Raw genomic sequence first — 27,472 nt, forward strand, 5'->3', positions numbered from 1 at the left:
CAAAAACTTGCCCCTAACTGTTTGCAATTAATCTGCCATAACTCCTTTGCATAAAGACTACAAACTAGATAAATACGGCACGTTGCATTTAAAATAGAAAACCCACTCGCTTAACAATAAATAAAGTAAAATAACGGAACTTCTGTGGTTCTTTTTTATACATATCATTACATCATACTTAATTCAAGATGACTAAGGCGTCTTAGCTCATAGCGAAACAAACGAACGATACAAATCATCGCGAGGCGGTGGCGTGACACCGTGTCGCGGGTTAACGCGTCACCCAAACGGAACTTCCACGACAGTTAAGACATCGGACCACCTAGGCGCAGGCGACCTTTTGTGACGGACACACCACAAGGCAGCTTTACACATTTTCCCACATTTTTTTTACATTATTTTTCACGTATTCAGCTTTCTGTATTTTCTTATCGTATATTTTTTGTACCGCGCGATGGTCAAGCATGCCGGGGACCACGCTCCTCCGGGTTCGGACATCCACCGAGCAATTACTGGCCAGCTCGTGAAGGCCTTTGCGTGCTCCGTGTGAACAAGAAGGGAGATCGGCTGACAAGCGCTCTCGCGAGGTTTTGTTTACAGCTGCGCTCACACAGAATGCACGTATGTTGAACTTCTTTCGCGCCGTATGTAGCCAAGCGTGCTAATCGGAAGTTGACAACGAGGCAGGCGTTACTCTACTGGGGGTGAACGAGAGAGGGCAGTCGCTTACGGAGCGGGGAGCATTCGAGGTAAGGGCACGGCGACCGTGAGCAAGTTGTCGTACCGTCTACAGGGGGGGGAGGGGGAGATTGATTTTAATTGATTTCGTCGCTGCAACAAGCAAGTATTGCACCGCACGTGTACGCTTCTAAAATGAGTTTCGGGCAGATCAATCGGCACGTTGAGGAAAACGATCGCACGTTCCAACTACCATAAAATAAACAAATGCCAAAACGATTTAGAGGATCTGATTTATGAACTACTTTTTATCGCAATGCATGACTGAGATTTTAAATTACTGTAAAGGGGTTAAAATCAGCCCATCACTCCCCTGATAATCTATAAAATGACTACCACTTTGTGGGCAGTTCAACAGTGGTTGCCCTATGGACAGTCTCAATCTCACCGCAGGAATGTGTGAGCACAGAAAATGCTGGCTTTTTATTTATTAAGAAACCCCATGCCTTGCAGATTCACACATACCCCAGCATCATCAGTTTAAACAGAGAAAGCCAAGACCAATCAGCCAGGCCAGGTGGCCCTACGGAGTAAACCACAGTCCACACAAACTCATTATGCATTGCCTTTTTTGTGTGCATCAATGCTTTGCCTTCAATGGGAGCCCCATGTTTTACATGCAGTGTCTCTTGCCAAGAACACCCTGACTCTGCCGATGAGACCCATAAGTTGTAAACCCGGTTCCGAGTTTGCTGGCTTAAAACAAATCCTGCTCGATAACGTTGGTCTGCAAATGCAACAGGCCGATGGGCTGTAAGAAAGTGTCAATGTACGTGTGGAAGGACAGAATTAAGTTCTGCTCATATTTGGTTAAACTTTTCATTCATTACTGATTAAACGCAACTTAACATTGCTCGATAGCTTCCCAACGTTTCATGCACACAGCTTCAATACGAACTGGGACACACATGCCCGTGCGTGCATACTGGAGGATGCTCTTTGCCCATGACTGGAGAACACACAATTGCGTTAGGCTGCAAGGCCACACTTTGCTGATGAGACTCAATATAGTCAACACTGGCTGCTGTGTTTGATCAACAAACGCGACTGGGAATACTACTTTGGAAGAAGGCAGTTAATTTTTTTCAGCGGTTTTAAGGAACATAATTGCACGATTTTCTTTCCACCATAATATAACTTAGTAAAATATAATTCTATTGAAGGATGGCCAATTAAAGCCGAATAGGAAATAAATCCCTTTGCCAAAACGGAATAGCAATGCCTCTTGGGAAGATTAAACTACTGAGGTTCAGATGAGTTGGTAGCATGCATACAGTAATTGAGTACAGGCCACATTCAACACTCCCTTGCATTTCTCGTAATAATAACCCAGAAAACCTCCCCGAGTCTTAGACTTATCATATTGGCGACATTCCTTCGTGAGTGTTTTTGCACGAGGAGGAGAAAACCCCACGCCAAATGGAGGGGACAGCCCACAGAGACACGATCAAAATCCATTGAGGTCAATAACCTACTTGCTATACTGCCATGACCTCCGTGCCTCTGCAGGCTGGGAAATTTCACGACAAAAATGACGATCCCTTCCAGCGACTGCTATCACAGTGCCGCTCTCTCTCTCTTTAATACCACAGTCACGAGGGACAATTGTCCACTATCCACGAGAGTGATTGCTTGCTTGCTACTTCAACAGCGGCCTTCATATTTAGCTGAGCTTTGCCAGGCCGATGCAACTTTGATGTCATTTTTTGGTTCCCCCGTGAAAACCGTTAGACCCCTTGCGCACGTGCGTTGCGCACGGAGAATGTTCGATGCGGCGTTAAAACGCTCCGTGTGATGGGTGACATTAAAAAAATCTAGCAGTAGGCATCGGATATATATATGCTGTACTGTGCACTTACGTAATATATATTCATATATCCATAGCATTAACATCGCGGTCAAATGCCCTGAGAGCCAATGCTCTTAATTGTAATGTCCCCGCAATGTAAATTAATGTCCACTCTCATCATCCTTTTTTTTAATCTTTGAAGAACCGACGTTATAATTGTAGCACAAGTTTTACAAGTGGCATTAGAGAACTCACAACACGGGAAGAAGGAGAGGGAAGAGGAGGGGGCGGAGAGGAAGTTAAGCCCCGGAAGCCACAAGCCATTTCTCGTTATTTGCCACCAAATCCGTGAGCCCGACATTTCACTGCACAAATAAGGGCGGAGCAGATCCTCCGCTAACGTTTCCTCTGGTCGACAGTAATCCCCATTGACCAGATAAATAATATTGGCACAGGCTTCCCCTGCGTGCCCGCTGTGTTTACTGATTCTTTAGGAGGTTCTCGTTGTTTGAATGAGCGACTTATCTAAAGCCCTCTCTTGACGGCTTGTCAATTTAAATTCGTGATGGCACCGTGCGGCCGTGATTTATACGGCAAAGTTTCCCATATTTTATTTGATTCTCGACCCATTTTTGTTGTTTGTTATCCAGGTGCGTTGTGGCAAAACACATTTACCTCACAATCGAACATTATTTTTTTTGTTCAAACCCCAAGTCGGCGGCCGGCACAGCCTGACATGCCCCCCAAGGGCCGAGATTACGAGCACCACTTTGGAAGCGAACGACACGACGATTATCCCACGGCAGTGACTGCCTCCTACCACAGCAAGGTGGACATTTTCCACCACGGGCTCGAGGTCGCCAACAGAGGCGAGCTGCGTCGAGGGCTCCTTCTGACCAGGGGGCACACACCCTTGAATCATTTCACCGGTTCTGTTTTACCCGCCTAAACATCAGCGCAGCTAGAGAGTGAGAGACAGAATGCCTATTTGGCCGACATAAACTAGCCCCCCCCGCCGGATGTCTCGATAAGCTCGGCGCACGGCGTGTTGGTCGCCTCGTGGCTGAAGACGGAAGCTTGTGTTGCCTCCGAAACGTCGTGATTTTCATTTTATTTTTATTTTACTTTTATTAATTTTAATTTTTTACCTACGTGACTTTACCGAAAAAACCTAAGAATATGATCGGAGGGGCTCAGCGAGTCTCGGCGTTGCCGCCGTGACGTGAGCGAGCAAGTTTTTGCTGCGGCCGCTTGCAATCGACGCTGCGGTTCTCCGGGTTGGGCCGCGTGCGGTGCATTCCCTCCTCGTGCCGCTTTCGCCACGCGCACCGCCGTGGTGACGTCGCCGACGGTCGGACTCTATTCGCCCACGCGCCGAACTCCCGAAGGGCGCGGTTCTCAGCAGCAGCAGCAGCGCGCTGTGCGTACGTACGCACGTGGAACTTCTTTCGACACCGTACGTGGCCAACCGCGCTAATCGGAGGTGCGCGGGGGGAAGGACAACAAACTGGACGCAAAAAGCGGTGAGAGCGCGAGAGAAGGAACGCTTCGCCACGCAGCCCGAGCCGGAGAGCCGCACCCGCGATTTTACCGCCTCCTCGTGGTAGATTTTCTGAGGGATGATTACCGTGACCAGCGGGCTTAGTCTGTGACAAAGGGAGATCATAATGGGACTCAACGTCATGGGCACTGTGTGAGAATCAAGAATCTGAATTTAGACTGGAGGAATCCGATGAGCTATGAACCTCTTTTCCCACGGTAGCTTGCACAGATTTAGGCGCAGTGGTGACCAAGCACAGGGCAAGCTCACCACCTTCATCGCCAACACCGCCCGACTGCAGAGCCGACATGGGGGGGCGGGGGGGGGGCGGGGGGGGTGAGACGGATGCACCTCGCCGGAGCCGCACGGCGACCTTCACAACGTGGTGGCTTCAACGTTTTTTTTTTTTTAAACCACCGCTTGATTGCGCACGCCCCATGGCACCGAGTTGACGTCCGCAGACCTTCGTTGAGATCCCCCCACCCCCCCCACCAAAGCATTGCGTCAGCGCACGCCGTCAAGCCCCAAGTGCCCCCCCCCCACCCTGACTGTGACTCGAAAACCAAACCATCATCGACCCTCTTCCCCTGCCCATGAAAGAGGACCGTCGCCCAAAACGTGTCGCTTTCACACGTCGGCTTTCGCGACCAACGTATCCATAAGAGAGGGTTTTTTTGTTGTTGCGTGTGCACGCATTACTGCCGCCAGGCGGTGTCCAGGACAGGGCCTGCGAGGCGAGTTTGAATGTAGCAGGACCATCAGCGGCCTCGCAAAAGTTTGCTTCGTCTGTAATAAATGGCACTCAGGCTGTGCCAACACTGTCAGTGAAAACTGCTTCTTTATTGATTTGAGGCTTTCGTGACTGCAGGAATCCATACTTGTTGGTTCTTTCGGTAAAGTCACGTGGGTAGAAAAAGTAATAGATCACGACGTTTCGATCGCCACACCTGAAGACGATTGCTTGTGTGGCGATCAAAACGTCGTGATCTATTATTTTTTCTACCTACGTGACTTTACCGATAAGAGTCAAAGAGTATGAAACTGCTTGTTTAAAAAAGAAAAGAAAACGATCAACAACAATTTGAAAAGGTTCTTGAAAAAGATTTCAGCCAATATTCTGAGAGGTTCGCTTCCATTCTTAAAGGTGGTTCCCCTACCCCTAAATGGGGCAATCTACGCTTAGAATTTTGTAAATGTGTATAAAGTACGGTTAACAAGTTTAACATTTTTAACAGCAGGCACTATCCTGACCTAAAGCCCAAACCACAAATGCACCCAAAATTGAATTGTAATTTTTTTTGTTAACACATAGGCTTTCGCAACCGAAATTATGATTCGTAAATTATAATTTTTGGGGTCAGATTACGTAAGTAAAATGTGCGTCATGCACCCTAAAGTTGTCACGTGACGAACAAATGCGCCAAATGGTTACTGCTTAAGCAGCACCACCAGTAATGCTGTTGGACAGCAGTCTACACACGTTTAACAATCGGGTGCAGGCGTTTTACCGGAAGTTACAACCAGCATCATCAGGCACTAGCCAAAATTACGAATATGTCCTCCAGCGAAACGGTCGTTCCAAATTGTTTCGTGTGTGTGGATTGGTCACCCAACACGCAGGTGGTGCTGAGGAAGTGATAAATTGTCATGTTCTGCTCCCGTGACAACTATAGTCATTGGCCGTGTCAGGTGGAGGAGGGTGTCAGACACATTTTCCTCGCTGGATCTGATCAAAGAAATCAATTAAGAATAATAATTACTGAGTAATTATTCTGTATTTTTTTTCACAGACAATAGCATCCAGGGCTTCTTGGCAGACAATGTCTATGGTATTTTTCATTCACAACTACGTCGACTGTGTGTTTAGAGCTCTCGCGGCCTGCAGTGCGTCGCGTTGCGTCAGGGAACGGCCGAGGAAGAGGACACTAGAGAACTACTTCTGGAGTATTTACTTCAAGAGGCATCTCCCACCCAACACTAACCCCCCCCCCCCCTTAGCGACATCTACAGAGTCGTTTCGCTGACGGCTGTCATCCACTGTATTTATTCTCACACTGTGTCACTCACGCAAAGGCCAAATTAGGCAATAGATATTTTTTTCTTAATCCGATAGTTATAATTGTGAAGTTATTGGTGGCCAAGTTGGCACAATCAACTCACTCACACTTAAGAACCTGGGATATATTTGCAGGCAGCTAAACGCCAGCAACCACACCCAGGGTCTCATCAGCGCCGACTCGGCCATTACGAGTCCCCCCCGTGCCACCCAACCGACTATCTTCTGATTAGGAACGCCACAAATCCCAAACAATGTTTCGCTTCCCGCTCGGCTAAATAAAGGACGTGCATCCATTAATATCGCGAAGAAACCTTCATCAAATTTCCTTCCGTGGATCGGACCACTCATTGCCAATTACGACTGTTAAAAGTTTAGCAATTTAGAAATGTCAAGCAATCGCAGAATCTGCCCCAAATCTACTCGAATCGAATAATAACGAACAATAGTACGATATTATTATTGCAACTTTTAAGTTTATGGCATTTAGCCGTGTCTTTTTTGTCCCCGTGATTTCCAACGAGGGCGTGACCTAAGTTTGCTTCGCGATATTTTTCACACCGCATTTCATTTATATTAGATTCTGATCGTTTGCTTAAAATACGGTCGGTTTTTTGACGCGCGCGATTTTTCCTTTTGCTATTCTGCGCTTAACATTTAACACCGGTATCGTCTTTGCATTGTACCCCCCCACACGGGCTGACCGTCTTCCCACTGTGGAAAAGTGAACATTCCATCCGTGGCTCACGGCCGCCCCCCACCCCCGCCACTCCGTCACCCTCCGTCCGAATCCCAGCGCTCCCTTGCTCGTCGTCCCAACGGACCCCACGCATCCTCACGAACAGAATCCGCTCGCCGCCGCACCGCATGACGACCGATCGACCGTTGGAACCTCCGCGTATCGAAACGGGCGCGTGGGGGCACGGGGGAGGGGCGAAGGGGGGGAGGGGGGGAGGCGGGGGATGGGGGGGGGGACGCGTCGTCGCGTCACATGAGGGCGCAGCACTGGCAACGCCGGCGCGGTTTGGTACCTCCGGCGTCGAGCGCGGACGACGGGGCCTCCGTGGCGTCGTCGGCGGGGCCCCCCCCCGAGCCGCCGCCCCCCCCGGCCTCGCACTTGCGCGGGCTGCTCGCCACGAGCTCGGCGGCCGAGCCGTCGGCCGGCGACGGGTCCGTGACGGTCTTCTCCCGCAGCGACACGTCGTCGCCCTCCTCGTCGATCATGACGAGCTCGGCGCGCACCGCGCCCTCCGACGAGCAGTCGGAGCGCCCCTCCGTGGTGATGCCGACGCCGCCGACGCCCACGGCGGTGCTGCTCCGCTCGTAGCCGGCAAACACCATCGTCACGGGGGCATCGCCTCCCGCCTGGGGAGAGATTGGGGCAGAGATGGGGGAGAGATGGGGGCAGAGATGGGGGAGAGATGGGGCAGAGATGAGGGAGAGATGGGGGCAGAGATGGGGGAGAGATGGGGGCAGAGATGGGGGAGAGATGGGGGCAGAGATGGCGGAGAGATGGGGGCAGAGATGGGGGAGAGATGGGGGCAGAGATGGGGGAGAGATGGGGGCAGAGATGGGGGAGAGATGGGGCAGAGATGAGGGAGAGATTGGGGAGAGATCGGGGGAAAGATGAGTGAGAGATGGGGGAGAGTTGATGGAAGAGATGGAAGAGGTGGGAGAGATGGGGGAGATAAGTAGAGGAGAGGGGAGACAGAGATCAGGAGATAGATGTTAGTGACAGGGATAATCGGAGCCATGGCAAAGAGAGATAAGAGCAATATGAGATGTGGAGAGATGGGAATAGAGTTGAAGACAGGTGTAGATATGGACCAAAGAATTGGGAGATGGGAGATGGAAGAGCCACAAAAGATGGGAGAGATGGGGTGGGTATGGCAGAGGTTAAGATAAATATTCTACTGTCATCGATAAAATTAACATCAACTTCACCATCAACATCAATCATAACATCAACACGCCGCATCAGCAACATCAATGCGGCCGACGGCATCGACATGATCAAGAGTAGGGGGTGGAGGAGGGGGTGGAGGAGGAGTTGGGGGGGGGCGGGTGTGATGGACTCACGGCGTCGCCCGGCACAGACGACTGCAGGAACGCCGCCTCGCCCACGGACTTGGCGAGAATCTCCTGCAGCTCGGCCTCCGTCAGCTGGGGGACCCCGTTCTCGGCGGGACCACCCCCGCCGCCGCCGCCACCCCCGTCTCCCCCCCCGCCGGAACGCACGGCGTACACCACCTTGCGGCCGTCGTCGAACACCTTGGTGCCGCCGAGCTGCGTGGCGTCGCCGCTCACCGTGCCCGTGGAGACGACGCGGGTCTCTCCCGTCACCGGGTCCTTGAGCACGCTGATCGTCAGCGACATCGGCTCTGCGCGCGCGTACGGGGGTCGGGCGGGGGTCAGGCGGAGTGCGCACGGTGAGCGTTGCGCCGCGCTACGGACCCGGCCGCCCGGGTTTCGATTCCCGTTCGCGGCCGACACCAGGCGACGATTATCTGAACCGGTCATGGGTCTCCCCTAGGTCGGCTTGGCCTCAAATGAGTGCCTGGTGCTGTGCGTGAAAACATCGCCACCCACCCCTTCATGAGCCAATGCCGGCCCTCATAGGTGCTCGCGAACAGCACTTGCCCCAACAGTCTATGAAGGCTATACGGGGGATTTTTGTCTTTGTAGGGGGGGGGGCGGTTGGAGGGGGGGTTGGAGCGGGGGGCGGATGGGAGAGAGGCACGGCTTCTACTTTCGCGGGAGTCGTCGGAGTCTCTCGTCTCTCTGGACGCTCGCTGCGGCAGTGCGGACACTGAACCCGGGACGATCTCGAGAAGGTCAGCCTGGTGTCTGGGCACTGTTCTCTCACTTGGTGGCCCTGTGCTCGTGGCTTATAACAATTATTGTAATCTTCTGATTATTCTTCTTCTAGGACAAAAGTCCCACGATTGCACGGGGTCATCTGCTAGGATTTTTCTCTGTCCGTGTGCAAAGTTTCATGACTTCGATCGGCCTTTTCCCTTCAGCCGGTCTGGTTCGCCACCTCAGACACGAAGAGGTGGCCCTTCTGCAATTACCTTGAGGAACTGCCTCTTGTGTTTAGTGTGTTGTCCTTCCCCCGCACCTCTTGCTAGCACGGTTGGCTACATACGGTGTGACAGCAGTTCAACATACGTACATACAATGTCGCTGCTGATGTTCACTGGGACCTTCCTCTGCCATCTATTCAACCGGTTGCCTCCCTGCAACACCCATCTCTCTGTTTGAGGTTGGGTCCTCTATCTAGAGCTGCGATGCTCTGTGAGCAGGGGCACTGGACAGGCTTGCTTGGCTTATAATAATAATATTACGCTTGTTGATCAAAGACTTTTTTTCAAGCGAGTCCTGCCAAAGTTTTGCGTAGTCGTGACTGATGTTGCAACGTGGGATGGTTGGCCGATACCAGCTACATTGTATGGTTTTGTTAGCTGTGGAAGGAAACTGGGAAAACCCGGAGGGAGCCCATGCAGAACAGGGGGAGATCATACAAACTCGACACAGGAAAGTGACCGAGTCACGGCTCGAACCCAGGCCCTTATTGCTGTGGGGCACAGGTCTTGCAACTTTCCCACCCTGCTGTGCTAACCGTTGGTGGCAATTGAACCCCCCCCCCCCACCCCTCCACAACCACCACCTCCTCCTCCACCCAACCACCACCTTCAGACCCTGAGAATTGGCATATTAATGGTATTTACCAATATATTTAAGCATTCATAATGTAGGGCCATATTTAGAGAGGTTCAAATATTAGGACCCCCCCCCCACCACCCCAACTTCCCCCCCAGCCCTCCTCCCACACCCCCCCCCCTCCCCCTCGGGGAAGTGTCCAGCAGCTGCCCCCCGTGCGCGGGTCACTCACTCATCAAGGCCGCGTGGGAGTCCCCGGTGGCCGCCACCTTGGCCAGCAGCTGCTGCGGGATGGCTCCCACCTCCGAGTAGACATACTTCACCTCGTCTGCCCCTGCAGAGGGACGAGCGAGAGAGAGAGAGAGCTCGACTCCCAGGGTTCTCGTGATCTCCGCACGCGGCGGCAGTGGCCGTGGTGAATCCAGGGAGGGGGATATATATGGTGGCCCAAAAGTTTATTTTAACAAATCACATGGGGTTATTCTTTATTTTAAGATTCGCTTGCTGGTATTCAAGGCCTTAAATTTATTTGCTCCTCCCTGCATTCATGACCTCCTTCAGCCATGAATATTCTACCGAGATCATGAAGATGCTCAGATCGTGCATTGCTCACTGTCACCACGGTCTCGGCTTCACACTTTGGGGTGACGGTGACTTTGCGATCGCGGCACCTAAACTCTGAAACTCGTTGCCCCTTCGAGGTCAGGGGACTAAAAACGTCTCTGTTTAAAATGGCGTTCTCTCTCTTTAGTTTCTTTCAAACGTCTTGGTTGAGCTTTGTAAAGGAAGGATTTGAGGTGAGCCACACAGCAAGAAGAAAAATAAACGTGAATAATGACAATAGGTAATATGTTAACTTAAAGAATAAACAATTTGAATGTTTTAATGTCAATATAAAAAAAAAACAGAGAACCCTATTTGTCCTGACTTTTGGGCCACCCTGTATCTCTCAAGAGCACCAAGAGGGCACTTCTCCCACCGCTTCCAAGTCGTCTAGGCCAGCACGGAAGAGTAGGCCAAGTACCCCCTAGACGAGCTCTATAGAGAGCCCCCTCAAATAGAGGCCCTTCTGCCAACAATGGCTTGAGAGCGTAAACACAGCGCCGCACCTTTACCTTTACTGAAATGTTGGGTTAGAATCTGGGTCTCAGCCACCCATGATTTAAACCAGGTACTCAAGTGCGATGAGTTGGTGGTCTCGGCCTAGTCACTAAAGACTGTACAAAAAACATCGTGTGAAAATTGTCACTTACTTTGGCTTCATTCCAACTCTGAGAATTACATTATTTTGCTTTGATTAGCCGGTGAGGAACGCTGCAAGGGACGTGGGAAGGTGGACCATCTACGTGTGGGATAAACAGGCGATTCTATGAAGTTCAGAAAGCGATCCGGTGACGTCAGCTTCATCACAAGGTGGTGCACTGCTTTCTGCTAGGGTTTCAAATGGAGATTGTCTTCACGGGGACACGATGGCAAGAGCGCAAATTTGTCCACACATCGGGGAAATATTTTTGTTTGTTTTTCAAAGCGTAACCCCTTTTGGGGTTGGTAAAAACGCTAATTATTTAAAACGTGTTCATCGCCACGCAGTCTTCGCTCGCTGTCGAAGCGAGAACGACTGAGGAGGCGCGTAGAACCACCGACAAGCGGGAAAGGCAGCCACGTGGTGAGTCAGCGCCAAAACACTTGCCCAAGCTCTGCAGTCCTCTATATACTCCAGTAAGTTGTCGTCGTTGTTGTTATTAGCCAATGAATGAGTCTCGACATTTCCGAGGAAACCGGAGCACCACGGGGGAGACACTCTATCCCATACCAGAGGGAACAAGTGAAGTTCACGTTTTTTTTGCTGTACCGCCGTCTCCTGGCGAGCCAGGGTATAGCAACTCCTCGATGCCCACGGGAAGGAAGTTTGACTACATCGGTGTGATGCGTCCGCAGCTCTCCTCCACAGTGCTGCATTGCAGGGCACTTGTGTAGCCACCATCACCACCACCCGGCTGATACTGCATTGCAAGACACCGCAGCCCTGCTACTTGTGACTATGCTAAGAAGTCTCAATTGTGGTAGAAGATTGCTCGTCGCGGGGTAATCAAAGCAGAGTTATTCATTCTCAGTGGTGGAAAAAGCCAAATTGAGTGATTCATATGAACGCCACGTTTCTGTGCAGGCGTTGGTGAGCAGGCTGAGACCATATATCGATCACACGAGATCACTGGGTTTAAATTGTGTCGTGTCTGGCCGTTAACCCCAATCGGAGAGATAACGGTGGGTGGGGAGGGGAGAGGTTCGCAACCAAAAGTTCGAGAAAGGCAAAAGCATTTAGCAATAGCAAGCACAATGTTGATGAATGTCCGCAAAGCCATTAAAATGTCTGCATTATACTTAAGAAACATGAAACTGGAATTTGAATATACAGCCTTGATCATCACTGTCAAAAACAGATATACCACCATTATCACAACAGGTCCCATAATTAGCATTGCAACAGATATCATTATGATCACAGCTGATACCATCATTATTATTGTTGTCACAACAACTGATACCACCATTATCACAACAGGTCCCATAATTAGCATTGCAACAGATATCATTATGATCACAGCTGATACCATCATTATTATTGTTGTCACAACAACTGATACCACCATTATCACAACAGGTACCATTGTCATCACCTCCCAATGTCATTATCGGTGTTACCATTAAAATGTGAACATAAGTCGATAAATATACCTAACTTACTTGGGCTGTTGAATAATTATCATTGTTCATAATCAACGTTTTTGGGTTAGATCGCGTTATTTATAAATGCGTCGTAACCCTCCACCACCCGACACGGCCAATCACTAAAAAAGTGTCACGTTGACAAAAGACAAATAGTTCACTACTTTAGCCCACCGGTGTGTTGAAGAGTGAATCAACATCATTTACAATGTTTGAGTAGCACGACGTTTCGCTGGTAATTACATCCAGCATCATCGGGCGATTTGCCAGAATTATCATTGTGACAATCGTCACATAAGCGGGGCGTCTGCGGTTCACGTTAAATGGAAGCAGAAATACTGTCCCAAAATCACAGGGTAATATTATTTGACTTTGGTGCAAATGACTGGCGTGCACAGCGCCGTGATGCACACACACTCACCTGCAGTGGCAGAAGCCTGCAACAACAACAACACAAAAAACACAATGAGACATCGAGCAAAACAATCGCAGCGGGCGCTAATCTCGCGTTGTGTTGACGCTGACCAATGCGTGTGCAGCAAGGTCAGACTGCCACCGCTACGCTGGGCCGTTCAGGTTTATCTCGCGTGATGCGGCAGCAGTCGTAGTAGATGCATTCCAAACAAGTTGGTGGACAAAGCGAAACCGCACCGAGTAGCATGCACAGCACACACAAAAGTACACACGCAGTACACACACAACACACACGCAGCACACACAGTACGCACACAGTACACACACGGAGTGCACACACTGCACACACACAATACAAGCGCAGTACACACACAGTACACACACACCACACACAGTACACACACTGCACACACACAGTACACACACACAATACACACAGAGTTCACACAGCACACACACGGAGTACACACACTGCATACACACAATATAGGCGCAGTACACACAGTACACACACAGTACACCACACACACAGTACACACACAGAACACACACAGTACGCACACAACGTTGTCCCACGTGTAGCCACATACGAGTGAGTTAAAGGCGCACATCGCACCTCCAATGAGCGCGGTTGGCTACGAATGGTGTGAAAGAAGTTCAACATTGAACAAACATGCAGCGAATCTTGGGTGGAAAGAGGTTAGCCGCATACACGCAACAATCGCACAAGCTGAACCCGCACTGAGTGAGGGGACAGCCTACATTTACATCCCAGGACAACTACTACTACCTGTTGACTTTCACACAAAGAAGCGGCACTGATTCAGAGGAACATATGGTCTGGATTTTAAACTCATTCAAAAATTGAACGTGCAAATTATTCGGTGATGTTGCTGCTGCTGGGTTGGCAGTGGTTCTCAAGCACAAACAACAACTCAACAACATTCGCAACGTTATGGGTAATGCTCCTTCTTAAGGCATGAAGAAGGACCATTGCCCAAAACGTCGCCGATTATATATATGTATCCATTTAAGGCCATGCTGTAAAGTGAACACGCACATCGACACAATTTTGTGTGTTTTTTACATCTGTACTTTACTCGGATTATGACCAAATGGACTGTGCCGAGCTTGACCTCCTGCTTACAGACGCACTTGAATGTGCCAAGTCAGTTACCGGCCAATGTCTCAACGCTTGCCAACGGCGTGTGTGTTGTCCCTGCGTGTGTGTGTGTCTGTGACACTCAACCGACTAATTGAACACTTCCAATGCACTTCGAGCGAGGCCCACTAGCGTCGTGTTGCCGTTGGCTGCCGCCGCGTGTTGGAACCCAAGGCCACATTTCCCCCTTCGTTGCCAAACGGGAGAAAGGCTCTCCTCCCGGCACAGCCCAAATCCAGCGCTGGCAACGCAAAGTTTTTAGACGGCTTGGAGCGAAAGCCTCCGAAACTCGACGAAAGCGTGCGAGGGTTGAACGCGTTGAGTGTTTCTGCCTCTCGGTCCTGACAGGTGAGCTCTCCGTCTGGATTTGTGAGCGGTACGGCACCCCCCTCCCCCCAACTTGTGCTCGACAGAATTCCTCGTTCAGCAGTCAGGTTGATTGAGCTTCTTTTTTTTACCTAGCAGGTAAGGCCCCACTGAGCTATGCAGCTCTATTTCGGAAAGCGATCTGACCACAAACGATAGCTCAACGAAGTGGCTTATCACGTGGAAATGTACAGCAGCCAATTACTCTCAACGCGTGTTTCTTAATCTGGAGGGAAAAGCCGGGGAGAAAAATCCATGCGACTTTGGGGAGATCGAACCCACGACCTCCTGTAAACCAGGCGAGGTAGTTAACATCTTCTAGCCACACTACAGGTCACAACAACGCACTCACCCACTCACTCACTCGTCCACTTATCACACTGCAGGTCACAACAACGCACTCACCCATCACTCATTTACTCACCCACCCACCCACACACACGCAGAGACGTGTACTTGAACGTGCACACGTTTGAAGATAGGTAAATCGAACCCGGGACTTCCAGCTGAGCTGGCTCCGTGTGCTCCGATTCGTGAAACCCGAGCCCAGACGGCCCCCACCCCACTCCAACAAATCTGGTCCCAATTACCGCCCAGCTTGCCGGCACACTCTGCCGAAAACCTCACGATGCAACGGAAATTTGCGGTGGAATGCGCAAAATCGAAGTCCCAGGCGTAGCCTCAAGGAGACTCGGAGGTCTCCTTCGCACCGAGACGGCGGCGAAAATCACGGGGCTAGACAGGCGGGGGGCTCGCGCAGACACGACGCCGGGGCCCGTCACGGTCTTGGCCATTGTGTCGTGGCCCTCCCTGCCCTGGGAACTGCGTTGTAATTCACTCCACGCCGAGTCCTAATGTGCACCACTTTGTGTTACTTTATTTGTATTTATTTTAATTGGGGGGCGCCGCGGTGGCGAGATGCTAACGCACTCGCCTGGTATGCGACAGGTCGTGGGTTCGAGCCTGACCTTGACGCTTGATGTATATTTAGAGTTTGCATGTTCTCCCCGTGGTCACGTGCATTTTTCTCAGGGTCCTCCAGTTTTTTCCTTCCGCATTTAGAATCAACATCGCGCGTTTAGAGGATTTGTCTGCTGTAAATTTCCACACGATAAGCCACTTCGTTGAGCTATCATTTGTGACCAGGTCGCTTCTGAAAAAGAGCTACAGTACATAGCTCAGCGGGGCTTTACCTGGTAAAATAAATTATATTTAATAGTTTAGTTTAATTGTTGTTTTCTGCCGTGGTGCAACAGTTAGCACCACGCTGGACTTGCAATCCAGAGGTCGCCGGTTCAATCTCCTGGGGCGCGTTTCTCAACCGCCCCTTGCCTGTCCGGCTAGCAGCAGGATACATTTGTATGCCGCAGTTAGTGAATCCGGCAGGTCGTGCGTGGTAGGGTAAAGTGTGGCTACTCCCTGACCTTTTACAATACCTCTGACCAGTGTGGTGGTGCGGTTGCACTCATCACAATGGGCGACCCAGAGTCAGCGCCGTGCAGATGGAGGACAGTCCCTCGAAAGAATCAACGACGCTCAATATCCCACAAAGTGGTACCTATTTTAATCGGCTCTAGAGGCATGATGGGCGAAGCTGACCACCACCGAGCACAATTTGTAATTGCTCCTGCGGTACAGCAAGAAGGTTGAAGTGATAACCGCGCTAAACGCTGGGCTACCCAGAAAGCACCCATTGAGGGAAATTTGAAAAAGCCTGGTCTCTTGTATTCAAAGTTATTCACAAGCTGCATAACAGCTGTGTGCTTTTGTGTTACATGAAGTTTCTACTCATGACACACCACGAGAAGGGGAGCAGAGCCAAGGGGGGGGGGTGTGCATTGCGCGCCTTCAGATATGCACATGCGGCCGTCTGGAACGCTCTTCCTTCTGACAGTTGGCAGCCACTGGAGCTATGCAATTTTAAATCATCATCTAGATTGCAAACGAATTTCTTCAGAACTGCTTTTTGTGTTTAGTTTGTTATCCTTCCCCCGCACCTCCGATTAGCATGGTTGGCCACGCACGTTTCGAAATAAGTTCAACATACATAGAATGAACGGGAAAAGGATGGGATACCGGCACACAAGTCCCCAAGACAGACAGACAAAGAGGAGGGCACGGCTCAAGATGTGCGGCAGCAAGAGAGGAGGAGCGCTGAGCAGGAATCGGGAGGAGGGAGAGAAGGAAAGATCGGGTCAAGATGTCAGGGATGAGGGGGGCGATGGTGATGATGATGAGTGGGGAGGGAGGACAGGGAGAGCGAGGAGACGTGAGCCGCACGGAGGAGCAGCGTCTGTTTTCACAGCGGGCAGGGAGAGGGAAGGGGCTTAGAGTGAGGGTGACCATACATAAGTCACGTGATTTACGAGAGGCTTGAGCTGATTTGGAGAGAGAGCGAGATAGAGAGACAAATCGAGGATCAAATACAACATCGACCCATTGCAGAGCGGCGGGCAGATGAAAATCGCATCGGAAAAAAAAAAAACTGGCGATTCGCTTTCTCAATTTGCCACTCTGCTCACGAGAATGTAACGTGGGGCTCCCAGGACGCCGCGGTGCACATCGGCGGAGGCGATGGATCTCGAGCGTGGCAGAGATGTCACTGGAGGGCGCTGTTGCAGTGTCATGCCACAGGATTTCGTATATATATTGTTGGTTCTTTCGGTAAAGTCACGTAGAAGGGAAATAATAAAATAATTATTGATTTATGTTTACATTCTTTTATTACTTTATTATTTTATTATTTCCCTTCTACGTGACTTTACCGAAAGAACCAACAATATGAATCCCTGCAGTCACGAAAGCTTTGAATCAAGGATTTCGTATGTTGCGCTGCACAGAGCGTTCTGATGTTTTCGGATTTGCAGGTTCGGCATGATGGTCCGACGTTTCACTCCATGCGCTGGGAGCTCATTCAGTTTTTAGGTTTCCTCTTCGCTTGCTCAATAGGCTCCCGGCACGTGGAGTGAAGCGTCGGGACCTTGTGGAGAACAAACCCCGACACGGCCCGACAGCACGTCGGAGGTCCTCGAGCATCGTGCCGAAGATTCAGTGAATTTTTTTATTCTTCTCAGTAACGACACCGCAAAACCCACATCACACAGTTTATGACACAAATCTAAGGTGAATTGTGTCATAACCAATCTGCATGGCTCTCCCCCCCCCCCCTCACTTCTAGACCACAACACATCCCACCGCAGTGTTCGCAGGGCGTCTGTCTCGTGTCTCCCACCGGCGCGTTTTGTTGCCGTGACGTGGCGCCGAAATCCCCCTGCACGGTATCCATGCCACAGCCTGCGGCCCCTCCCCCTCCTAAAATGCTTCCGAGCCGCCGCCCCCCCACCCAGCCGTCCCTCAGGTCCTCTAGGCGTGGGGGGCACGACCCGCGCGCTGGCCGAAGGCACCTCCGCAAACTGGGGGGGGGGGGGGGGGCAGCACGTGCGGTGGTGTTTTGGGCCACTTCTGGCGATGGTCGTCCCCTTACCGTCACGGCATCCTTGACCGCGGCCTCCGCGTCCCGCAGCCTCTGCAGGAGGCCCTTCTCCTTGGCCTTGAGCTCGGCCTCCTCGCACTCGCCTCGATCGATCTCAGCCTCCAGCCTGCAACACAAACGCGCGCCGGTCAGCACGGTCCAGTGCGTTTGTTATTGTTGTTGTTGTTGTACAACAGGCCCTTCGTGTCATTCCGCTACTGGACGAGGACTTCCTCCCCGCCATTAGGGTTGCCGCCTGTCCTGGTTTCTCCAGGATTGTCCACTTGCTGAGGGAGCTGACCTGGGGAAACGTGTAAGTCTTCCTTGGACTAATACGAGTCCAGGTTGATGCGATTTTGCGGAATGATGTACCGCTGAAAACAATGCAGTCACATGTCGGTCTCCACTCTTTAACTATTGAGGGATATTCGCATTAATCCCATGTTATGTTTCGGGTTTTTTCCCGTACCTCCGAGGTGACAACCCCATCCCCCATGTCGTGAGAGTCATTGGGATTACTCTGTTATCCTTCACCATGCTGGTAAGTGCCGGTGGGTGAAGACTCAGGGGGCTTCCAGAGCCAGTTCAGATATCACCCATCACCACTGACGTCATCTGCGGCCATGAGTTGAACCCAGGTGGCCGGGCGAAAAGTGGCCAAGCACGTCGCCTGTAATCCAGCCCTGTCGAGGCAGCGAGAGTTGGTGAATCGCACAGATGTTGCGGCAAGTCTCGTCGCGTGGAGCATCGAGGAGGTGCCCCGTACCCTGACTTGCCAGGCGGTCCAAAAAAAGTGTGGACTAATATCATCGGGCCCCATCTGTACGGGGCAGTGTCGCCCCCTCGCACCTCGCCCACGTGGGTTTCTCAGGGTGCTCCGGTTTCCTCCCACACGTCACCAGTCGTTAATTGGCTGGAAACAAATCTTAATCTATGCGACTCCGTGTGTCCTGATCGCGCAGCGTTGTGAGATGGAGTTGCATTGATGACTCTGTGTAAAAAAGACTCCATGTGAATATAAGGAAATAGTAAGCCACCAGCTCCAAACGTTAAACTAAACTATTTATAGCGGCCAAATATTGAAGATTGAGCATGGATTGTGACAATTTGGGGATCACGATTCCATGAACGAATGTATTCTTTTTATCATCACATTTATACAGTCTCATTTGTATCGTTTCGTCTCATTGTACAGTTTTTGTCTATTCCGTAAGAATAAGTACAGAAGATAAATATGGCAGCATAACAGCGCGCGCGAGGTAATTATTCATTGTGTACCGTTGTGCGGAATCCCTTGATGGTTGCCGGGGCCTGTGTCTCGTTCCCGTAACAACATAAATACGACTAAAATAGAATCAATTCTTACCGCACACAATTCAATTCCAGCCTGCGTTGTGAGCGTGGCAATCAATCCGAACTGACGAAGCCGCGCACCCATATTGCATGCCGAACAGACACCGTCACCCACGCCTTCCCTGTCTCGTTCACTGTAAGCACTGTAATGAGTAGCAGTGAGGCTGCACGTTCTACACGGAAGCATTTGGGTGAAATTCACGCCAAGTGACGATTCATCGCAAGGTCAAGGTGGAGCGCCCCCATTGCTGATGGGAAAATGAAAGAAGCCGCTGATCTTTTGTGTTTCTCCAGCTTACGACAATCTCCACGATTCCGCGGACGTTATACAAATTGAAACTGTAAGCCAGCATTGAGAGCGCTCATCGTGAAACGTAATCACTCTCACAGGGGTCGCTGTAATGTAATCCCACAGCTGGTATTTTAAAGGTAATGTGATTTTTATTTATTTGATTACATAAGCATTAGTCTTAAAAAATATATACACATTTGGTTGACGTGCGGCGAATGTGGGCAATGTTTGCGGGGTATATACCGGCTGCAGACCTCGATAGATTATATATTTTTCAATGGATTTAGATTCACCTTAGAAGTTTTTTTATTTGTATTTAAATATCCCACCCTGACTTGGACATAGGTCGTTTGCCCTTTTCATCGTCGCCGCGACAGGATCCTGAACTCCCGACTGAAGGGCATTGTGGGGGGGCGGGGGGCAGCCGCTTCCACGAGGGGCTGCAGCGGTTCATGGAGAAGGCTCGGCACCACCACGTGCTCAGATTAGCACGGTTGGTTACATACGGTGCGAAAGAAGTTACCTACCATTGTAACCTCATTTGGCAGTAGCAAAATATGATCATTGTTTTTTTACCCTTTTATCTGGCAACAAAACTGACACCTTTTTTACAAGGAGTCATGTTGGCATTGACCACAATATCTGCAGTCAGAATGCAAACAAAAAACACAACTCTGATAATGTATGCACTGTCCTTGAAATTGATTGGTCCACACCCGAGACAGCTTTCCTTAGAGCCTAGTCTCTCATGGTGCCTTTTGGCATCATCTGGTCCAACACCATGAGAGACTAGGCTCTAAGGAAAGCTGTCTCGGATGTGGACCAATCAATTTCAAGGACAGTGCATACATTATCAGAGGTTATGTTTTTTGTTTGCATTCTGACTGCATGTATTGTGGTCAATGCAAAATATGACTCCTTGTAAAAAAAGGTGTCAGTTTTGTTGCCAGATAAAAGGGTAAAATAACAATTATCAGAAGTTTCCTAAACGAAACTATATCTTTTTACTTTAATAGGTAAAGGCCCACTGAGCTATATAAGCTATTTTTCAGAAGCGACCTGCCCACAAATGATAGCTCAACAAAGTGGTTTATCACCATGTGGAAATTCATAGCAGACAAATACTTACAACGTGTGATAGTGATTCTAAATGTGAAAAACTGGAGGGCCCAGAGAGAAATCCACGTGACCACGGGGAGAGAGACACGCAAACTCCAAATAAACAGCAGCAGGCGTCAGGGTCGGGAGCGAACCCACGACTTCCTGTATACCAGGCGAGGTAGTCAACATCTCGCCACCGCGGCACACCAGGGCCACTCGGGAAGGGCATTACATGATGGCCACCAGCAATGCTCACATTCCACGGAATAGAAATAAAAAAAACACAGCAGGGCAGCAATTGGAGATTGCGAGCATCTGCTTTTGTAATCCGAATTACAGCAATTGGGGATTGCCACTACCTGCTTTTGCAATCCGGTTTACAGCACTGGGCATCAATTGTAATGGATTACTCCCCAACGCTGTCACACGGTGCAGCCGTGGGGCCCGGTCGCCTCGGGAGATGGCAGCACCAGAGCTCCGCGGCGCGTCTCACGTTCCGGGGCTCACCGCCACCACCACCACCGCCGCCACCACTGCCACCACCACCACCACCACCACCGCCGCCACCACCACCACCACCACCGCCGCCACCACCGCCGCGACCACCGCCACCACCGCTACCGCCACCACCGCTACCGCCACCACCGCCGCCACCACTGCCACCACCGCCACCACCGCTACCACCACCACCGCCACCACCACCGCTACCGCCACCACCGCCACCACCGCTACCACCACCACCGCCACCACCACCGCTACCACCACCACCGCCGCTACCACCACCACCGCCGCCACCACAGCCACCACCGCCGCCACCACCGCCGCCACCACTACCACCACCACCACCACTACCACCGCCGCCACCGCTACCACCACCACCGCCGCCACCACCGCTACCACCGCTACCACCACCACCGCCACCGCCACCACCACCGCCGCCACCACCGCCACCACCGCTACCACCGCTACCACCACCACCGCCACCGCCACCACCGCCGCCACCACCGCCGCCACCACTACCACCACCACCGCCACCACCGCCACCACCGCCGCCACCACCGCCGCCACCGCTACCGCCACCACCGCCACCACCGCCGCCACCACCGCCGCCGCCACCGCCGCCACCGCCACCACCACCACCGCCACCACCGCCACCACCGCCACCACCGCCGCCACCACCGCTACCACCACCACCGCCACCACCGCCGCCACCACCGCCGCCACCACCGCCGCCACCACCGCCGCCACCGCTGCCACCACCACCGCCACCACCACCACCGCCACCACCACCGCTACCACCACCACCGCCACCACCACCACCGCCGCCACCACCGCCGCAGTGACAGACACCAGACTTGGGGGGGGGGCAAGCCAGACGAGGTAATGCGACGTAATCCGAGCCAATCTGTCGGGCTCAATTGTAAAGCCGGCGGTGTTATGTTTAGCGAGTTAACCACACGCGAGACAACAACAACAACAACCACCACAACAACAACCAGCTCCAGTCGTTTTCAACTCCTCAAGTAGATTAGCCAACATTAACCAGGCACGGCTGACCTCAGCGGTGAGTGATATCTGAACTAGTTCTGTGGCCTGCACCTCTGTTAAGCTACTGGGCATCTGTGAAAAAGCGCTTTATAGCTCATCGAATTCATCCAGCATAAAAAAAATATCTGAATCTGAGGAGGGTTCTGTCATGTTTTTTTTCAGTAGGGGGGCAATGCTGCTGCTGTGTGCAATCTCAATTGATTGATTTGCAGAGTAATGTTGTCAGCAATAATAATAATAATAGATTACACTTCTTTATAGCGCCTTCTACTTCGGAGGTCGCAAGGCACATTGGGATGTTTGGCCTGCACCAGTCGCATGGTCCATGCTGGTGACCTGTGAGGTCACTTCCCTGCGGGGGCTAAACTCAGTCCATCATTATCATCCCATGCCGACGCCGATCTTGTTTAGCGATTTTTGGTGAATTGCATTAAATGCTCTTTGGTTCTTTCGGTAAAGTCACGTAGGTAGAAAAATAAAACTAAAATAATATATCACGACGTTTCGATCGCAACACAAGTGGTCGTCCTCTGGATTGTTTTTTTCTGCCTGAGGACGACCGCTTGTGTTGCGATCGAAACGTCGTGATATATTTTTATTAAATTTTTCTACCTACGTGACTTTACCGAAAGAACCAAAGAGTATGGATTCCTGCAGTCACGAAAGCTTCAAATCAAGTTTGCATTAAATGCTTTGGCAATATAACGACAAGACGGAACATGGAGAGAGCATATCCAAGAGCGCCCACTCGGGGTGGTTTCGACACGCGGTCCACAACGGATCCGGAGAGAAATGGCACACGAGGCGTGAGACACGCACGTGGAACGGAACAAGAGATGGAGTCAGACGTCGTGGATTGACGGCGGGTGAATAACGATCTCGAACGAAAAAAAGCGACGAGTCAAGGAAGCCGTGGGGCTCGTGTGACACGGAAAGAGGTGGAGAGACCTCACATGGCCACATCATCTCTCAACGAAGACGAAAGGGAGCTCAAAAGCAGAAGAGAGGAAATCGACCTTCTGCTGCCTGGCCTCCCGAACAAGATGACCTCTGACAGTCCCATCTGGGGGGCAATGCCAAAGCCTTCTCTCCTCTGTACACACCAAACAACGACTCCAGTAAGCCTAAATTCTGGGTAACCTAGACAGGCCACCTTAAATAAATGAATACGTTTAACTGCGATCGGAACACTGCTCGCAGTCCAATTAAGCGTGCATCAGTCCACCTTTGAACGCCATGCTAATCGCGTGCAGGAAATTCAAGGTGTGCTTAACTAGCACGAAAAATTGTAAGACGCTACCCCTAAACAATGCAATTAAAAACGACGACACTGTACATTTGTACGTTCGGAAATCTAATGCTTACCTGTCTGTGGTGTGCACGCGTATGAACCCATACCCTTGTACGAGCATTCATCGGAATCCACGTGCTCCGTGAGGGCTCTACCTTTTCCTTACGTTCACTTTACTAATACAACCATGAACGTACTCTTCAAGACAGCGAGAAATTATATTGGTAGGAACCTCCTGGTTACACCAGCCCACAGGGGATTATTGTGTCCGTCCGTCCGTCGTGTAGGGAGGGGCTGGGTGGGGAGGGAGGGGCTGAGTGAAGAGGGGAGGGTGGGGAGGGGCTGGGTGGGGAGGGACTGGGTGAGGAGGGTGGGGAATGGCTGGGTGGGGCTGGGTGGGGGGTGGGAGGGGTGGGGCTGGGTGGGGAGGGGCTGGTCACCCCGTGGTGCCCTTATAAAACTCAACGTTTAACCTAAGAAGTGGCAGGGAGGCGATTTTACCGGGGGTGCCTCAATAAGCTTCTGGCACGCTCTTGGCCGGTGACGGTGACACGATGGTTTCCTTTAAATAACCTCGGAGTAAGTCAAGAAGGCGCTCATTTGCGGGCAGAGTGTCAATTTGCAACGCGAGCTGTTGAAAAACATCTTGAAACCGGGCCAACAGCCAACTGCAGCAGCACACATCCCAGACCACTAATTATACTCCTACGCCCGTGAGAAATGTGCCCTGCGAAGATCGTTAGCGAGCGTGGCTGACGATGTAGTGGCTAGAGAGGGTGGCCACCTCCCCGGTTTCTAGACCACGGTGGGAACAGGATGACTCTCGACACGAGCAAAATCTGTTGTCCAAATTAAACAAATTACATGGTTGGCGATGCTGCTGCTGCGTTAGCAGTGATGCACGCAGCGCAATTGACCAAAAAAAAACTCGACACATTGGTCAATACCATTGTGGCCTTAAAATGTTCTGTTCTATTATTTTCAGGAAAGTAACTTTCAACGCATTAAACTATAAAACGTCTATTTTCACACATACTCTCCGATGTGCATATCGTGCATGTGCGAGTTTGTTTTAATCGATGAATCCCAACATTTCTATATGCTGTGGTATTTAGACCGTGTACGTCTAAACACAGGATTCGCTCGCTCTCGCCACCAGTGGCGAGATGTTGACTCTCTTGCCTGGTATGCAGGAGATCGTGACGCCTGTATATTTTGAGTTTGCGTGTTCTCCCCGTTGTCGCGTGGATTTTTCTCCGGGTCCTCAGGTTTTTCCCTCTACATGTAGAATCAACATGCGCTTAGAGTTATTGGCTCCTGTAAATATCCACATGATAAGCCACTTCGTTGAGCTATCATTCGGGAATATGTCGCTTCTGAAAAAGAGCTACATTGTTTAGTGGGCCTTACCTGGCAAAATAAAAAATAGTTGTTCAGTTCAGAAAGAACGGCTCAAAGGCGCGAGAAGGAACCAAAGACAAGTGGGAAAGCAGCCACGCCGTGGGCCCATGCTAAATGTCCCCCTCCAAATTCTCCTCTCCTCTATATATTAAGGTGTTTACAAGTGACAGGAATCCAGAGCACTCTGGAGAAAACCGACGCGTGCGAGGGGGCAACACTCTATCCCATGGAAGTAGAACAAGTTGGGCCCCATTTTGCTTTCGTGGCTTCTTCATGGGGAGCCAGGGTATGACATCTCCCTCGACGCTCACGGGAAGGGAGTTTCACGACATCTGCGCGTTGATCCACCGACCCTCGCACAGAGCTGGATTACAGAGCGTCACGTGCGTAAGCCACCACCGCACGGCAAAATCTAAACGATGCCAGATCAAATCCTGTTTGGGGATCACCGAGGTAAATCGTGCCAATTGGGTCAATACAATAAGTAATAACTACAGTGGCTGTCTCGTTGAGGGACTGGCACCAGCATGGGAACGTGGAATTTCCACGCTGGTGCCTTAGCGTTGCCACGCGAGGTGCACCCACTGCTCACATGAGCAAGAGACACAACGTGAAGTTAGTTCACTTTTGGTCATGTGCAGAATGTTCATTTTCCGCAGGTTTCTCCCTGGGAAAAGATTTCCGTTAATATCGGTGGATTTCATAGCGTGTTCAATAAAGCGTGGCCATATATCCCTGTTAAAATTGCACAATGTGTGCTCCAAATGTACACGTGCACAGTCCATGCATCAATCCACTGCTTGACGAGGGCCGCCCCAAATGTGCCATGTAAGCAGTGAAGGTTATATTTGACCATACTTCACCACGCTGGTCGGCACAGGTCGGTGACGGTGTACAAAACACAAACCCCACTAAGACCCGTTTTATGCATGGGTGGTGATGGTGGTCGCCCATCCGAGCACTTATCCAGGCTCAACCCCGCTTAGCATTCCGACGGTTCTGATGAGATCCGGTGCAATTCGGGTGAATTGGTGAATCGGCATTTGCTGCTGATATCGCTTTCCATTCCTGATCAACGAGAGCTGTGGTTACATTAAAATATGACACGCGCGCGTGTACATCGTGCCAACATAAACGCAGCTGTGTAGTGATGGCAAAGAGCACGTTTCGCACGCTCACGTTCGTGATTCTCCCGGTGATGTGCACGAAAGGGCTCGCGGAGGTAGAGTCGCGGATATTTACGACGCCGGAGGAGCTTCCTCGGATTTCTACAACAGCCCCCCCCCCCTGCCCCCCCCCCCCTGTGTACGCGGGGTTAGCTGAGTTCAGGGCCACAGCCTGAGCGCACCACGTGACCAAACCGCGTGAATAACGACCCCCCCTCAAACTCAGCCCCCCCCCTCACACACAGCCCCCCCCTCACACACAGCCCCCCCCCTCACACACAGCCCCCCCTCACACACAGCCCCCCCCCTCACACACAGCCCCCCCCTCACACACAGCCCCCCCCCCTCACACACAGCCCCCCCCCTCACACACAGCCCCCCCCCCCTGACACACAGCCCCCCTCACACACACATAGCCCCCCCCTCACACATAGCCCCCCCCCTCACACACAGCCCCCCCCCTCACACACAGCCCCCCCCCTGACACACAGCCCCCCTCCCCTCACACACAGCCCCCCCCCCTCACACACAGCCCCCCCCCCCTGACACACAGCCCCTCCCCTCACACACAGCCCCCTCCTGACACACAGCCCCCCCTCACACACAGCCCCCCCCCCTGACACACAGCTCCCCCTCACACACAGCCCCCCCCCCCTCACACACAGCCCCCCCCCTCACACACAGCCCCTCCCTCACACACAGCCCCCCCCCTCACACACAGCCCCTCCCCTCACACACAGCCCCCCCCTCACACACAGCCCCTCCCCTCACACACAGCCCCCCCCTCACACACAGCCCCCCCCTCACACACAGCCCCCCCCCCCTCACACACAGCCCCCCCCTCACACACAGCCCCTCCCCTCACACACAGCCCCTCCCCTCACACACAGCCCCCCCCTCACACACAGCCCCCCCCCTCACACACAGCCCCCCCCCCTCACACACAGCCCCCCCCCTGACACACAGCCCCCCTCACACACACACAGCCCCCCCCTCACACATAGCCCCCCCCCCTCACACACAGCCCCCCCTCACACACAGCCCCCCCCCGACACACAGCCCCCCTCACACACACACAGCCCCCCCCCTCACACACACAGCCCCCCCCCCTCACACACAGCCCCCCTCCCCTCACACACAGCCCCCCCCCTGACACACAGCCCCCCTCACACACACACAGCCCCCCCCCTCACACACACAGCCCCCCCCCCTCACACACAGCCCCCCTCCCCTCACACACAGCCCCCCCCCTCACACACAGCCCCCCCCCTGACACACAGCCCCCTCCCTGACACACAGCCCCCCCTCACACACAGCCCCCCCCCTGACACACAGCCCCCCTCCCCTCACACACAGCCCCCCCCCTGACACACAGCCCCCCTCCCCTCACACA

General features: G+C 52.0%; 1 protein-coding gene across 1 annotated transcript in view; it reads right to left on the bottom strand.

Annotated features, from left to right (window-relative positions):
• LOC144947680 (uncharacterized) overlaps positions 1-27,472 on the bottom strand; it is a 239,799-nt gene that overhangs the window by 101,910 nt on the left and 110,417 nt on the right. Inside the window, exons 5-9 of the mRNA XM_078876952.1 lie at positions 17,940-18,054; positions 12,935-12,950; positions 10,019-10,120; positions 8,203-8,504; positions 7,155-7,488 (exon numbers count right to left, since the gene is read on the bottom strand). Coding sequence (XP_078733078.1) covers positions 7,155-7,488; positions 8,203-8,504; positions 10,019-10,120; positions 12,935-12,950; positions 17,940-18,054 — 869 coding nt within the window. The remainder of the gene's footprint in view (positions 1-7,154; positions 7,489-8,202; positions 8,505-10,018; positions 10,121-12,934; positions 12,951-17,939; positions 18,055-27,472) is intronic.

This window comes from Lampetra fluviatilis, chromosome 46 (genome assembly GCF_964198595.1).
Source record: "Lampetra fluviatilis chromosome 46, kcLamFluv1.1, whole genome shotgun sequence".
NCBI lineage: Eukaryota > Metazoa > Chordata > Hyperoartia > Petromyzontiformes > Petromyzontidae > Lampetra > Lampetra fluviatilis.